The following is a 17,936-nucleotide window of genomic DNA, read 5'->3' on the forward strand; positions in this document are numbered from 1 at the left end:
ACGGTTTCCTGGGTTCGCAAGGCGTACGTGGCCCAGGACGATGCCCTAGTGACGACACTGACCGTGAGGGAAGCGGTGTACTACTCGGCTCTCCTCCAGCTCCCGGATTCCATGCCAGAATTCGAGAAACGGGAGAGAGCCGAGGCTACCATCAAAGAGATGGGGCTGAGTGACGCGATCGACACAAGGATCGGCGGGTGGAACGTGAAAGGGCTCAGTGGGGGCCAGAAGAGAAGGGTAAGCATCTGCATCGAGCTTCTGCGGCGGCCGAGGCTGCTGTTCCTGGACGAGCCCACGAGCGGCCTCGACAGCGCGGCCTCGTACCACGTAATGAAACGCATCGTGGGACTCGCCCAGCACGAGAGGATAAGCGTGGTTGCATCCATTCACCAACCAAGTTCTGAGGTTTTCGAGCTTTTCCATAACCTTTGCCTTCTCTCTTGTGGCCAGACTGTTTATTTTGGCTCCATTTCATCAGCAAATGAGGTAACGCATTCTCTAATAGTACTAACAAATTTTTTATCTATTTATGTTTTTTTTAACGTTGTGACAATTTTATTTTATTTTATTTTTTTGTGGAAACAGTTTTTTGAAACAAATGGATTCATATGCCCACCTAAGAGGAATCCTTCTGATCATTATTTGAGAACAATTAATCAAGACTTTGATTTGGTGAGCACATACATGATTAGTCCTTCTTATTATGAATTATTTATTGTTAATATGGAGAATTAATTATTTAATGCGATGTGTAGGATATCGAACAAGGGTTTGCAAAGGAAGCTATTAATGTTTTGGTTGAAGCCTATGAGACTTCAGATATATCCAGACAAGTGAAACAATTTGTGGATGAAATAAAACTACAGGTAATGATGTGAATTGCGACGTACAAATCCTCTTACATGTCTCTCTCCGACATAAGCTTGCCCTCGGCAGTGATAGATAACAATGCGTGTGGATGAAATATGGCAAGTACTATGATATTTGTCGATAGCAATCAGATTAGAAATAATATACTACCTAACAATTAATTTAATATATTGACAATGACTTTGTCAAATAACTTTTTGAGTTTACTTATTCGAATGAGCTATAGTTAAAGTTGGTTAGCTATGACTAAGGTGATAATTTCAACCCAACAGTATAAATACGAACTAAGCATAAAATTAATAGGTTTAGATCAAGACGAATCGGATTTGGATTCTTATTCAGGTGAGCTGTTAGAAACCTAATAGTCCAGGGTTGAGTTCATATTGTGTTGGTTAAGTTTAGATGACCAGTTAAAAGAAATACTCTTACATACTAGTACTTTTTTTCGTTTCGCGGTAGTAGACTTATATTTCTTATCGACCTGGAGATTAAGAAAGAGATGTATAATGTATTAAATAAATCGATAATAAAATAGGTAGGAGGGAAAAGTATAGAGAATAAAGTAGTAAGATTTAGAAAATGTGTTACTTTTTGCAAAAAGGGAAATAACTTAACTTCCATGGAACATCCCAAAATGGAAAAAATGACTCAACGACCATAGAACGAGGGAGTATTATTTAAATTAATTTCATTTCCCTTTTGAACAAGTAATACTTTAATTTTATTCCATAAAAACTTGTAAATTAGGTTTAAATCATTTACACGAGTTTTTTTTATCATGTAAATAAGGTTTAGAAACTAGTTTTAATTGTGTAATATCAAATTGGCACCATATAAAGCAGGTTTAATCATGTAAATAAGTTTGTGTCGTGTTATTGTATGATTAACAAGTTCGTGACCGGTTGGGGTTGTGTTCGGGTTTGAAAGTAGGACACTGGGTTCATGTTCAGCTTGAAAATTTCCTTAACAAGTCGAGTTTGAGTTAGACCTTATTGAATTAAGTTGTTATCGATTATCAGATTAATCCGATAACGACTCAACACACGATTTGCCACCCCTAGGCCCTAGCTTCCATCCTGTGATTATTAAAAATGAAAGAATGTACATACACTAAGCAATATATATATCGCGTGACATGCATATAGAGCGTTACATTGATTACATATAAATTACTTTAATTAAATAAATAATTATGATATTCATTTTTTTTTGTTGATGTTGTAGAAGAATGGACGGTTGGAGAAGAAAGGGAAACAAGCTGGATTGATTAGACAATGTGCAGTATTAACAAGAAGATCATGTTTGAACATGTTTCGTGACGTGGGATATTACTGGTTTCGTTTTGGAATATATGTTGCTTTGTGCTTATGCGTGGGAACCGTTTTTCATAATATTGGCTCTACATATAGTTCCATTCAGGTACTTAAATTTATGTGTGTGAGATATTAATATATTAAGCGTATACATATATATTTTCTATAAACATTAAATATTAATATATGGATCCAATATAGAATGTTATACTAGAAAACAATATATAATATTAACAGAAATATAAGAAATAAAAGTTTTGATAGAAATCCATGGGTTCCCTGTGAACCTTGAAGGGGTTGGACTTTGGACCACTTGGACCAAAAAAGTCCAGATATACTGCTGGGTCAGTCATTTTTTCGGTTTCGGTCCAGAGATACTGTTGGGTCATTTAAATTTGACCCACTTTGACTTTGGACCACTTGGACCAAAAAAGTCCAGATATACTGCTGGGTCAGTCATTTTTTCGGTTTCAGTCCAGAGATACTATTGGGTCATTTAAATTTGACCCACAGTCGGCGACCCGCTCTGATACGATGATAGAAATCCATGGGTTCCATCCTAAAACCAATTGGTGATAGGAGGAGGGGCACATAAGACTTATATACTAGTTTCAGTTTTCTCTTGACACCGATGTGGGATAGTTATATGTTATATTTTTAGTTTCAATTGCCAACAAATCTTAAATTTGCGACCTAGATAGATTTATTCCATTTACGTTAATTATTTTGACAGGCGAGGGCTTCAGTGTTGGTTTTTATTTCATCTTTCATGACATTTATGGCAATTGGAGGCTTCCCTTCTTTTGTTGAGGATATGAAAGTAAGTTTTTTTTTTTAAATCATTTACTACATCCATCTTATTTATTGGTGCATTTCATAAAACACAATCTTAAAATGACATGTAATTTAAAACGTATTTTATTATTAATATAAATGATAAATGATATGCTACATACCTTATCCGAACACATTACACGAGTACCATCCTAGTTCAATGCACGTTTAACTTTGTTAAGTTTTAATTTATACTAATATTTATTCGAGTACGCAGATATTCACGCGCGAGCATCTCAATGGGCACTACAGTGTGGCTGCATTCGTGGTCGGAAACACCATCTCCTCCTTCCCGTACCTTCTTCTCGTAACGGTTATTCCCGGAGCGATGGCGTACTACCTCGTGGGCCTCCAGCAAGACGCCAGCCGCTTTGCTTATTTCGTGCTACTCCTCTTGAGCTGCATGATGCTGGTGGAGAGCCTGATGATGACGGTGGCGACCCTCGTGCCCAACTTCCTCGTCGGGATCATTGCCGGGGCCGGAATCCAGGGTATCATGATCCTTAACGACGGCTTCTTCCGGCTGCCCAACGACGTACCGAAGGTCTTCTGGAAGTTTCCGGTTTACTACATCTCCTTCCAAAGATACGCCAACGAAGGCTTCTACAAGAATGAGTTCGAGGGGCTGATGGTGCCCGACGGGCAGTCCGGGCAGATCAGAGGGGAGGAGATTTTAAGGCGTGTTTGGCAGATGGAAATGGGGCGGTCCAAGTGGGGGGATTTGGGTGTGATTATTGGGATGGTGGTGGTTTATAGGTTGATGTTTTGGGTGATTGTGATGGCGGCAGATGTTTTAAAGCCTATGAGTAGAGCTATTTTGGCGCGATTAGCCACACGAAGGACTAATGTGGAAGATTAGATTATGAATAAGAAGAAGAAGAAGCCATCAATAATCAATGAAGAAACTAAACTAGCCATGCAAGAAGACCCAAATGAGTTGGTGCTATTGTGTTTCTTATTATTACTACTCCACTTATTTGTTTGTAGCTAAGCTATGTTACCAGAGACTACATGTCCCAACTCAGAATGTCATGAAGGAAACATCAAGAGAAATGCAAATCAATCCAGTCTTTCTTGTCTGAGAGCATTGTGGTTCATGTTGTTTGCCTCAGTATAAGACAAAATATTTGTAGCACATTAGAGACTAGCAAAATTTGCTACTTCAATCCTAATTAATAATTTTTCCTCTATACTAATTCATCCTTAATTACATGAGTTGAGCAATAATATATTTATATAAATGGAGGGGCGATCATTTTTTGGCTTGATAATCAATTAAACTCTCTCGGAGCGGCTATTGGATATAGTGATGTAAGCATTAGAGAACACACGCCTTACTAGGGAGGCTTAAACCCTTCATAAATTTTTTATTATTATTATTTTAGTTGTATTATATTATAATTTTGTTAGTATTTTGCGTAAAATGATGTGCAAAAACCCACCAAAACAATAAAATCTTGGAAACTTATTATTTCATCCAAAATTTAGAATATATAGCCCCTACTATAACAATTTTCTGCACCATTGGATGTAAGTAGAGATGTCAATGGACCAGAACCGACCTTATCAAGTCCAGGTAATGATCACAAAGAATTTACCTTGGCTTTGAACACAATCCATATTCATATGATTCAACAAAATATAACCGAAATCCGCATATTACCAAATTAATTTCTAGTTAAAAGACCTCATTCTTTATTCTTATAAATGAACCCATTTTTAATCTTATAAATGGATCTGGAGACATTTGTAGGGATCAGATTACCGATGGATTCACTATTTACAGAGAACTCTTTTATTTATGGTTGAGAGATGGTTAATCTCTCAAGCAACAATCCGACAGTGAGAAAAAGCAGGTTACAAAGTAAAGAATCCTAGCCCTAGTCAGGAAACTCGACCAGTTCTGACTCTTACCCGTTCACCACTTGCACCACCTCCATACCCACTAAACATGTTAATAATAATAACAAGATGAGATCCCGAAGGGGACCTAACGCAAAGCGAAATGACTAAATCAAGAAATCAGAGATTGGAATGTGCTCAGGTTACAACAGCAACTGCACCTGGCCAAGAACATTGCTGATCTCAACTGATAGTCACAAGAATGGAACCGTTGAATGGTTAGAACCAGAAACCCTAGGTTTCACCGACAACCGCTCACCACCACCAACTCAACGCACATATCATCGCCAAACTCACAGATCTCACACTCATAGCACAGAAACTCACTAGAACACTCCGATTACCAGCGTACCTCTTCCGGCTTAGCAGAACAGACCCAAGGATCCGTTCTAGCGCCGGACTTCGCAAGGTAACCAAGGTTGTTGCCTATGCTAGAGACTACTACCGATTGATACTCACTAAAGAAGAGAGCAATCAGTCGGGAACGAATATCGGAGAAGAAACCGGCGTAATCGTCTAGAGAGAGAGAAGAGAGAGCGAATTATGTCATAGAGAGAGATTAAGGTTAAAAGAATGAGAGAGAAAACAAAGAGGCAGAGGTAGTTCACTTAACCTCACAGAAGAAGCACGACGCCTCTCACTCACAATCCTCGTCGAGTTGCCACACGGCGGTGGCCATCGGCGAGCTTAGGTAAGTGAACGGGTAAATGGGCTGTATAAAATACTTGGGCCACTTTAATTCTCATATGAGCTTACAATAACTACAACCCAATTGAAATGGTCCACAAATATTCAACACCACTAATTTGGACCGACCTTGGGACCATTGTTACAGTTATAAGTTGCAATGTACTACAAAAAACAATGACTTATAGATGGGTCAATTTCATATTTTAAAAACACAGGACCATTTTTATTTTTTTCCAGTGAAGGTCAGTTTCATATTTTAAAAACATGTTTTCCACTACAAGATAAACTTATTAAACAATTGCCGTGTTTGCCATGTTGAATTTTTTATTTCAATGTGAAGAAATATTACTCCCATCTGCCCTATAAAAATATGAGCATATGATATGGCATGAGAATTAATTTAAAATTGATAAAGTTAGAGAGTGAGACTCCATTATTATTAGTGTTTTATTAGTGGTATAAGTTGTAAATAACTTGATGTATATAGAAATAATTGGGATAATTTTTCATAATAGAAATGCCCATATTTTATGGGGTGGACGGAAATGGAAAGTGTTTATATTTTTATGGGATAGAGGAAGTATATTTGTTGAAAAATATGAAAAATGTAAAGATCATGTAATTTGATTAAGTAGATAAATTACTCTGAAAAAAGACCAAAAAAACATTAAAAGTTTGAGTATTTATAAGCAAATAACTCAATTATGAATATCAAAATATACAAGTTTTAGTTTAATGCATATATGAATAACAGAAAAGTACATGTTTCATCAAAATTTACTCCATCTATCTGTCAAAGAGAGTACGAGATAATGTGTTTGTGAGTTAGTCAAGCGATACACAAATTAATGCCTAAGGCTAGAGGGTCTCATGTTTGAGTCCTCCGTAGCGAGACCTTTAAGTTTAAAATTCATTTACTCATAAAAAATGAGTATTAGATAATGTGAATAAAGTAGGAGAGAGAAGAGAAAAAGTGAAAAAAGCCGTGGAGGTACTTTTTACTCCATCCGTTTCATAACAGTAAAGTCATTTAACTTTTAGTAAAAAGTGTACTATAACACATTTTCCCACTCTACTTTTCCCTCTCTATTACTTTATTCTACCTACTTTTTCATCTCTTCTACTTTATTTAATTTTTATTTAATACATTACGCATCTATTTCTTAATCTTCGTGCCGGAAAAAATGTATCCATTATTATGGAATGGATTGAGTATTTTTTAAGATTATAAAATTTGAACCCAATAAAATTTCAGCTCGATTACCCTACACTCGATTAGCCCATAAAGCGAATAGAGTTGGACCGAAACCCACTAGACTGACCTGATTGACATTACTAAATGAGACTAGTTTTGGTGGTTGGATCAAAATGAAAAATGAGACTACTTCTTATGAACGAAAAGGAGTATATATGAATGAAAAGAATGAAAAAACAAAATACAAGAAAAAAAATTTAAATGAAAAGAAAAACACAAAAAGAAATTGGAAAGGCTTACAGATTTGCTGCGACCGTCGCAACCCACCTGCAATAGCACCGGAACATCCACCTCAGCAGCGTTGTGGTTGCGCTGAAAGGTAATATTAGTAAGGATTAATAAATATATTGTATAATTGATGAATAGTGATAAATAAATCGATATATTGAGTATAATACTTGTAAGATAGTGTCTATGAATAAAAATCTAAAATGCTAAAAATGAATTATTTTTAGAAAAATGAACACAAGAGGATCTCTTTCGTCCACTCCCGGCATTCACTTAACTTGGCAGGACCTCTGGGTTACGGTGCCGGATAAGGCCGGCAGGCGGCAACCCATCCTCCGCAGCCTCACCCAGTGGCGGACGCAGAAATATTTCTTGGGAGGGGCTGTACAGTATATTTTTTTAGTTAATACCCCTTTCGTCCCACAAGAATATGTACTATTTCCTTTTTAGCTCGTCCCACAAGAATATACACATTCTAATTTTGGAAACACTTTTCTCTCTAATGAGGTGGGACCGATTCTCCACTAACAATACTTTAATTATTTTTTCTTTCTATATATCTTTTACTTTACTAATTTTGCATTAAAACTCATGCCGAATCCAAATTGCCTATTCTTTAGAGATAGAGGGGGTATATACTTCTTTCGTCATTTAGAAATAGAGATTTCTGCAGCGACACGAGTTTTATAGTGAAATTGATATAGTATCAAACATAAATTGCTAAACTAGTTGAAATAGTATTAGTTGTAGTGGATGGAATCCACATCATTAATAATATAATATATAATAAAAAAAGGTTATCAAAATTTTAAAACGACTAATGAATCAAAAGATAAATATTTGAACTTACTGTATTTAACTGTATTTAATAAGAGTAAGTGAAAACATGTACTCCCTTAGTCCCAACTAAGTTGAGTCGTATTAATCAGATATCCTAACTAAGTTAAATCATTTCTTTTTTAACAAAAAATAAAATATCCAATTAGTCTTACTTTATTCCATCATCTACTTTACTCTTCATTTATATTTCCTACTCTATTCCTTATCTCCTACTTTTCAACAAAATTTCTTAATCTCCATATCCAAAAGTTTTGTCTCAACTTAATTAGGACGGAGGGATTAATATTTTTAAATTACAGTGCAACAATTAAACATTTGTAAAACACTAAAACGTACTAATAAATGTAGAACACGTGATATGGGTGTAGCCTATAGGCAGGAGACTTGACATTCACAAATTTTACTATTATTATTAATTTAATTAGCCTTGGTTATCTCATCTTCTTCTTCAAGCGGCAGCGACAACCATTTTTTTAAAACTTTCTTATGCAATTTCAAGTTTCAGCCCCTCCTTATTCAATCTTCTATATTTTAAACTTCAAATACAGTAGTTTGGTGAGGGATAAAGACATTTTTTCATAATTTTTAAATTTTTTGAAGTACAAAATATAAAAAAAATATAATTTGGGGAGGGCTTAAGCCCTTCCTCCCTTGGCTGTGTGTCCGCCACTGGCCTCACTGGCTATGTCCAGCCGGCCGAGGTCCTAGCCATCATGGGCGGCCCTTCCGGCTGCGGCAAGTCCACCCTCCTTAATGCGTTAGCAGGTTGATCACCTATATATATTAAGTATAAATAAATATTGCATGTTAAAATGCTCTGTTCGATTAAATGTTTGGATTATTAATACAGAGAGGCTCCATTTTAACACTAGACAGAAAGGGGACATTCTCATCAACGACCGCAAGCAGCGCCTGCCGTTTGGCACTTCAGTAAGAATTATATGAGTACTATAATATATAACTCGCTGTGTACCTCTGAAAATTTGTCATTTATTTTTTATTTTTGTCCTCCTAAATTTTTTTTTCCTCAAACACCATCACGGCGAGGGGTTAAGGCGGACCCCCAACCTGTATATATCAAAAATCACCAAAAGAACATACATCATGCAAGCCCAAAAGTGACTCGGTCCGCACGAAAGATACAAATCACAAGAGCTTACAAAGCTACTATGGTATCCCCACAGACCGGTTACTAACCATCTAAGTAACGAGAAAAAACAAACATAACAAAGCTATACACCAAAATAAGAACAAGGATGATGGCCAAAAGCTGGCCAACTCCAAAGGAAAACAAAAAACCATAAATCAAAACCACGAACCATGTGATGTAGTCATCCATCTCGATATCTGGATCTGAAGTTCGGATAGCCCAACTGGTCCATCCTGACGAGCGACTTCAAATACCGAGACGCTGAATCCGCTTCAAAGAAGGTGATGGCAGGGGTCTGGACCCCCCTACCTGCCAAAAAATCAGCTGGCCGGTTGCCCTCTCGATAGATGTGAGAGAACATAAACTGCGTCTATGCGAGCCATGTGATGTCTCACATCCGCTGCTCCTCCGCGTCCTGAAGTGAACACCGCGACCACTGCTGCCGCATCCATCTCGACCCAAACATGCGATGAGAACTGCATAGCCAAAGTCAGCTCGTGAAGAAGAGCTAAGAGCTCCGTCTCGAAGGCCGACCCAGTATGAGGGGCGTGCAAAAGGCCCCCAGGAGGGAACCGCCTGAACCACGAACCACTCCCCCACCGTCTGCCTGTCCCGTCGAGCTAGTAAAGGCCCCGTCGGTGTTCAGCTTCACCCAAGGATCGTCGGGTGGATGCCAAAGCACTTGCAGGGACCGTAGAACTCGCCGGCGAGGAGGAATTGAAGGCATAAAGTCGACGGTCGGGGTTCAACCGCACCAATGAATGGGGACTAGCACACCCGCCGCCACCAAGATCCGCAGATGCTGAACAACCTGCCAAATAACATGTGAAGAACGAAAAGAAAAGCCCCGGTGCTTGCAGCTATTCCTCTCCGTCCAAATAAACCAGTATACCAAACAGGGAATAATGAAGCTGATGTGCAAGGCGGTGGCCCTGTGAGAGGACCTCCACCAAAAACCTAATCTAAGTGCAATATCAGTGCACGTGTGAATGTGTGTGCTAATGTAAGGGAACCAGCCATCGAAGTAATCCCAAACCGATCTCGCCAGAGGACTCGACACAAACAAATGCTGAAACGACTCAACTGAAAAAGAAGAGACACAACACAGACACTTGGATGCAAGAGAGATACCGCGGGCCTGAACATAACACTCAACAGGGAGCCTCTGGAGGAGGAGGCGCCAGATGAAGACAGAGATGGTCGTGGTCAGCCCAGCATTCCAAACCATGCGAAGTCCGAAATGTCTAGGGGACCGTGTCCGGATGAGCTCCCAAGCTGAGGCCGTCGAGAACTCGCCATCGCCAGTGAGGCTCCATCGCATCACATCCCGCCTGCTCACCTCAATCGGAACAGCCCTGATAGAATCCAACACATACAAAGGCACACCATACAAAGCCAAATAATCATGCAGTTTTTCAACATGCCAAGTATGATCATGCCAAAACCTAGAAACCTCAGCGGCAGGGAGATCTGTCCCAGGCGGACAATAGGTCCTAAGGGGAAGATCCCTGACCCACACGTCGTCCCAGAAACTAATCCGCCCTTCACCGATGGACCACCTATTGAGACCATGAACTTGACCCCTAATGTCCGTGAGACGATGCCATATAGGACTATCATGCACAGAGTAAGGAAAAATGAAAGCACGACCAGCATGGAAACAATACTTGCGCATGGTGAACTGCGCCCATAAAGAATCATGCGCGAGAAATCTTCACCAGAGCTTGATGCTGAAAGCTTTGACTACCTCGCGGAAACGACGGATGCCGAGGCCTCCCTCATCCAACGGTAGGCAAATCTTCTTCTTCCAGCTAACCCAGTGAATCTTCCTCTGCTCCCCAACTGTGCCCCAAAAGAACCGGGCCAAGATCTGCTCCAACTCCCTCATCCAATACTCATACGGCTTCAGGACCTGGAAGATGTGAAGAGGGATGGTGACAAGGGTGCTCTTGATCAGAGCGAGGCGCCCTCCAAGAGAAAGATGTCTATGAGACCAGCTGTGAATCCGGTCCACCATCTTCTGTCGGATATCTAAAAGGTAGCCGGCCTTCATCCCCCTTATAGATAGGGACACCGAGGTAAGTGAAAGGGAGGAATCCCTGCTGGAATCCACTCGCCTCTGCCACCTCAGCCGCCCAAGCGTCGAACTTCTCAAAGAGGTAGAAATGACACTTTCTCCTGTTCACCATCTGACCCGACACGGCGGAATAGTGCTCGAGATAATGTACCAGCCTCTCCACGGACTGTCTGTGCGCCCTGACAAAAATGATAATGTCATCGACATAAGACAAATGAGATATGGCCGGCGCGCGCCTAGCACATCTATACTCCATATTGGGATGTGTGTCAACAAGCATGTTCAAGCTCCTCGAAAGATAATCTGCAGCAAGCACGAAAAACGATGGCGATAACGGATCTCCCTGGCGAAGTCCCCTCGTAGACTGGAAGAAACCTGCCGGAGCCCCGTTCACAAGCACTGAGAACCAGCATGAAGAGATGCATCGATCGACCATACTCACCCACCCCGGCGGGAATCCCTTCCTCCCAAGCACCAGAAGGAGGAAAGACCACTGCACTCGATCATAGGCCTTAGCCATATCTAGCTTGAGGGCCAGATTAGGCGAGTTTGCCTTCTTAATGAGCGACCTGCCGATATCGTGAATCAATTCCTGAGCCAAGAGCACATTATCACTAAGCAAGCGACTTTACAAAGCCGCTCTGGTTCGGCGCCAAAACTAGTGGAAGCAGCGGCGCCAAACGCGATGTCAAGATCTTAGTGATGATCTTGTTGGTCACATTGTAAAGGCTAATTGGCCTGTACTCTGCCCAGGTCGCCGAGCTTGCCTTCTTCGGCAAGAGTATGATGGTCGTGGCCGTGAAGCTGCGGGGCATAAGAGCTCCTAAGAAGAAGTCTGACACTGCTGCCACCACCTCTGCTCCAACGATGTCCCAACAGTGCTGGAAGAAAAGAGACGAGAAGCCATCCGGTCCCGAGGCACTGTCCCCACAAATGCCAAAGACCGCCGCTCTCACCTCATCAAAGTCAGGAACTGCACAGAGGCCCTCGCGGTCCACGGTCTCTGGGAGACCGCGCAAGAGATCTAGGTCCGGCTGCTCCAAGTGCTCAACATCTGACGTGAGTAGTCGCTGGAAGTAGCCAACAGCCGACTGTCTGATGTCCTCCTTTGACGTGAGAGTCTGTCCTCCTGCCTGAATGGCGTGAATCCGAGACTTCACCCGCTTCTGTCGCACCCATCCGTGGAAGAATTTAAAATTCCTTTCGCCTTCTGCTGCCCATCGAATGGCAGCCTTCTGCTTCCATAAATCCTCCTCCATCCTAGTGCGGAGTACGTAGAGAGCGGTGCAACGGCTAAGCTCACTCCTGTGGGCTCCTGTCGGGTCCCCGTCGTAAGCAGCCTGCGCAGCGGCAACTGCCTCCCTCAGCTTGTCAAAGATGTTCCCAAAGACCTCCCTGTTCCATCCCTTGAGAAAACCCTTAACTCTGCTGAGTTTGAACTGAAGATTAAGCATGCCGAAGAAGCCCGTCTCCGCCGTCCACACTCTGGCAATCTCATCCCTGAAAGTGTAATGCCGAACCCACATGTTCTGAAACCTAAAAGAAGGCCTCGGAATCTGAGTCGTGAGCTGGCACCGCACAAGCAAAGGGGCATGATCTGAAGAGATCCTAGGCATGTGAGTCACCCTAGTAGCCGCAAAGGCGGTCGTCCAGTGCTCCCCAAGAAGAACCCTGTCGAATCTCTCCCAGAGCCCACTCCTCGTCCATGTGAACGGTGGGCCATCAAAGCCTGGGTCCAGTAGCTGGCAGTCTGCTACAGAGTCGGCGAAGTCCATCATTTTTCCGTGCCTGTCTGTCGTGCTGCCCTGTCTCTCTTCCTCCAACAAGAAGATGTTGAAGTCGCCACCCACAAGCCAGGGGGCCCCGTCAGTAGCTAGACAGATATCCCTGAGCTTATTCCACAGATCGTATCTCCCCTCCCTCGAGCACTTGGCGTACACTACGGAGAGATAGATTGAAAAAGGGAATTACTTCAATGTCTAAATTACTTCACTATGACAAAAAAAACAAAATATAATACTCCAATGTCTAAATTACTTCACTATGACAAAAAAAAACAAAATATCTTCTTAAGTAAGTAACATCCGTCGATTTGGCCATATAAAACTCTCGGGCGACTATGCCAGCATTAATTTTGGCATAGTTGCCTCGGGTGACTATGCCAAATTTAATGCGCGACTATTGTCATAGTCGCATGAGAGTTCTATATGGCCAAATCGACCTTTAAATTAATAAATATAAAATTCATTAAACGGTTTCCTGGGTTCGCAAGGCGTACGTGGCCCAGGACGATGCCCTAGTGACGACACTGACCGTGAGGGAAGCGGTGTACTACTCGGCTCTCCTCCAGCTCCCGGATTCCATGCCAGAATCCGAGAAACGGTAGAGAGCCGAGGCTACCATCAAAGAGATGAGGCTGAGTGACGCGATCGACACAAGGATCGGCGGGTGGAACATGAAAGGGCTCAGCGGGGGCCAGAAGAGAAGGGTAAGCATCTGCATCGAGCTTCTGCGGCGGTCGAGGCTGCTGTTCCTGGACGAGCCCACGAGCGGCCCCGACAGCACGGCCTCGTACCACGTAATGAAACGCATCGTGGGAATCGCCCAGCACGAGAGGATAATCGTGGTTGCATCCATTCACCAACCAAGTTCTGAGGTTTTCGACCTTTTCCATAACCTTTGCCTTCTCTCTTGTGGCCAGACTGTTTATTTTGGCTCCATTTCATCAGCAAATGAGGTAACGCATTCTCTAAGAGCATCCACAATAGCGCCTAGCGCACCGCCTAGCCGAGCGCCGGCGCTAGGCGGTGCGCTAGGCGATCCGCTAGGCGCTATTGCAGCGTCCGGATCGCCCAGCGCACCGCCTAGCGCGAATTTTTAATTTTAATTTTTTTTCCCGAAACACTATATATACGCGACTTGCCTGTCATTTTCATTCGCACCACTTGTATTAACGAGTACTCTCTCTATCTTAATTTCTGTACAAGATCAACACCTAGAAATGAGTAACACCGGTGGTAGTGGTGGGAGTGGTGGGGATGCTGAGGAGTACGAGCGTATAATGAACGAAGCGCTAGAGGCCTATACGAACCGTGAGATTGATTAATGGATGCAGAGGGCCTTGCAGCCGGCGGTACCTCGACCTCGACCAGTGGTACACCGCCGAGCGGTGATTGATCGTGATCACGTAGCTGCACATCAGCGCCTATGCGAAGACTACTTCGCACAGGAGCCGCGGTTCAACGCCAACCTTTTCAGGCGCCGTTTTAGGATGCGCAGATCCCTGTTTATGCGTATTGTTAACGGATTGGAGCAACGATATCTGTATTTCCGTTTTAGGCACGATGCGTCTGGCAGACCCGGCCATACTCCTATTCAAAAGTGCACTGCGGCAATCCGGTAGTTGGCCTACGGAGGCGCTGCAGACATGTGGGACGAGTACCTCTACATCGGTGAGACGACTGCCCTGGAGTGTATGAAGTATTTCTGTCAGGGCGTGATTGAAATATTCGGTGATCAGTACCTTCGAAGCCCTACCACCGATGACTGCCGGGATTTGCTGCGGATGCACGGGGAACAGCATGGGTTCCCAGGGATGTTAGGCAGCATAGATTGTATGCATTGGGAGTGGAAGAACTGCCCCGCCGCCTGGAAGGGGATGTACACTACCGGCTACAAGGGAAAGAATCCCACGATGATCCTCGAGGCCGTAGCTGATTACCGGCTGTGGATTTGGCATGCGTATTTTGGGATAGCTGGTTCGAACAACGACCTCAACGTCCTCAACTCGTCGCCACTTTTCAACGAGCAGTGTCAGGGTGTCGGTCCGGCCATTAGTTTTGTCGCCAACGACAACCGACATGATATGGGCTACTACTTGGCGGATGGGATATACCCTAGGTGGCCCGTCTTTGTGAAGACGATCCGATGCCCAGGAGATGAGAAGAAGGCCTACTTTGCGGCACGGCAGGAGTCGGCGCGCAAGGACGTGGAACGCGCATTTGGTGTGCTCCACGCTCGATGGACGGCAGTTAAGGGGCCAACGCGTTTGTGGCACGTCGACTGCATTGCTGATATAATGTACGCATGTATAATCATGCACAACATGATTGTCGAAGATGAAGGTGGACAACTGACTGATTAGGCCAACGACGATAATGAAGCTGGTCCAAGCTACGGCGTAGCCGCCCCTAACGTACGGAGTGGGGTACCCCACGATGAAGACGGCCGCCTCCAAGCACATGCCGACATGCGCCAAACGGAGGCTCATATTCGACTCCAAAAGGATTTAATTGAAGAGTTATGGGCGCGGAGGACTGCACGACGTTAGTTTTTTTTAATTATGTAATTTTTTTAATTAATGTACTTTTTAAATTTTATTAATATTAGTGAATTTTCTCGTTTTTGTGGCGTAAATTTAATTCCGTATATTGTGTGATTGTTAATTATTTCATTTTGTATATATTTGTTAATAGTGATGTGGATAGTATTATTAATGTTTCCCGTATATGTCTCGTAAATTAAATTCCGTATATTGTGTGATTGTTAATTATGTCATTTTATATAATTGTTATTAGTGATGTGGCTATTGATGTGGCTGGGCTATTTATGATGTGGCTAGGCTATGACTGGGCTATTTATGATGTGGCAGGAGGATTTTTAGTGCTGATGATGTGGCAGTGGCTAGGCTATAGCTGGGCTATTGCTGGACTATTCCTATTGTGGATGGCGTAATAGTACTAACAAATTTTTATCTATTTATGTTTTTTTTAACGTTGTGACAATTTTATTTATTTATTTTTTTTTTTTGTGGAAACAGTTTTTTGAAACAAATGGATTCATATGCCCACCTAAGAGGAATCCTTCTGATCATTATTTGAGAACAATTAATCAAGACTTTGATTTGGTGAGCACATACATGATTAGTCCTTCTTATTATTAATTATTTATTGTTAATATGGAGAATTAATCATTTAATGTGATGTTTAGGATATCGAACAAGGGTTTGCAAAGGAAGCTATTCGTGTTTTGGTTGAAGCCTATGAGACTTCAGATATATCCAGACAAGTGAAACAATATGTGGATGAAATAAAACTACAGGTAATTATATTGTGAATTAAGTGATATGCAATGTAGTACAATAAATACCTCTTACAACACTTTGTCTCATTGTGCTTTCTCAGTCGTGACAGAGTACTAATTAATGTGTGTTGAAGGATGTTGTTGAAGTTTATTTTGAAATAAATCAACAAAGAATGAAATTAATAATATATGACAAAGGGATATCATAATACTAATTAATGTGTGTTGAAGGATGTCGTTGAAGTTTATTTTGAAATAAATCACCAAAGAATGAAATTAATAATATATGACAAAGGGATATAATTAAATTCATGCTTTAAATATTGTACAAATTCAAAACTATAATCTGGACCGTTAGAAAATGTCAATAGATGATAACATAATAGCAACAAAAAATGTAACACAGTGTCAACGGTTGATGCTTGTTGATATTGTGTTGACAATGTGTACATTTTTTGTTGCTGTATTTTATCATATGTTGACATTTTTAACGGTCCAAATTATAATTTAGAATTTGTACAATGTTTAGAGTTTGCATTTTATCAATAGCTATATCGACAATGACTAATCGAGCGTGTAGATAAAATATGGCAAGTACTAAGATATTTGTCGGTAGCAATTAGATTTGAAATAACGTACCTAAGAATTAAATTAAGTACTATATCTACTACTCCATCCATTTTATAGTAGTGAAGACATTTATTTTCGGTACGAAGATTAAGAAAGTAGAGATATGAAGAGAGAATAAAATAAGAGAGAGTAAAGTAAGTGAGAAGAAATGGGTTAACTTTTACTAAAAAGAGAAATGAGTCTACTATTATAGAATGTACTAAAATGACAAAATAACTCTATTACTATAGATCGGACGAATTATGACTTTATCAAATATCTTTCGAAACCAAAATACTTGTACAGGATCACACAATACAGGAGGGCATGATTCAAATAGAAAATTAAAATACAATTGATAGGTGCCTTTAATAAGGGCAGCGTACTCCAAAGCAATTCTTCAATTTTGTTTACGGATTTCAATCCATTCTCCAATTTAGTTTTTTTTTTTAATTTTTTATTATTTAAAGAGGATCGACGATGGTTCTCCATCTACCCCCGAAGTGACTCGGACCCCCGACCTAACGGTCGGAAGTGAAGCGTCTTACCATCGAGCTGCGCTTTGTTGTCGGGATGGGAAGGAATAAGTCAGCCAATCTTTCCCCAAGCACAGGTCCAGATCAGTTAACTGTAAGTGGGAAGAGGTGAGTCATCCATGACCTTTTTGAAAAGGTGAGTAGTCATTCAACACAAAGGCTGACAATATTCTCTGCCATAATTCAGGCTATGTGACAAGAATCCTCTACAATTCATGCTGCTAGGAGAGTATTATGGGCTGGACGATGCGATAGCTGCGTGTGGAGGCGGTGGGCGAGCGGGTTATAGTGGGAAAGTTGTCCGCCCCCGGGGTGGACGTGGATTGGGGGGCGAGGGATGGCGGACGACGGATAGGCGGGCTTGGGGCGAGGACGCGGCGGGGAGGAATTAGCCGCGCCTGTAGGCGAGGCGACCATAGTGGCGGACATCCGCCGCGGCGCTGCTGATTTACGAATTTTTTTTCCTCTATAAATACCACTCCCCACCACCTATTTTTCACCATTTTCACAAAATTCATCCACTCACTATCTACACAACCACTCTGTAAAA

At 41.7% G+C, this 17,936-nt stretch overlaps 1 protein-coding gene and 1 pseudogene across 1 annotated transcript; both read left to right on the plus strand.

The window, feature by feature from the left end:
* On the plus strand, positions 1-4,483 carry LOC121776418 (ABC transporter G family member 1-like; the record flags this gene model as incomplete). Its single annotated transcript, XM_042173594.1, has 6 exons — positions 1-486; positions 586-672; positions 756-866; positions 2,095-2,289; positions 2,917-3,003; positions 3,235-4,483. Coding segments are annotated over 6 exons (1,608 nt in total), but the record flags the coding sequence as incomplete, so codon positions are not given.
* A 2,840-nt stretch (positions 4,484-7,323) lies between these two features.
* LOC121776690 lies at positions 7,324-16,348 on the plus strand (annotated as a pseudogene).
* Positions 16,349-17,936: the final 1,588 nt, after the last annotated feature.

This window comes from Salvia splendens, chromosome 18 (genome assembly GCF_004379255.2).
Source record: "Salvia splendens isolate huo1 chromosome 18, SspV2, whole genome shotgun sequence".
Classification (NCBI taxonomy): domain Eukaryota; kingdom Viridiplantae; phylum Streptophyta; class Magnoliopsida; order Lamiales; family Lamiaceae; genus Salvia; species Salvia splendens.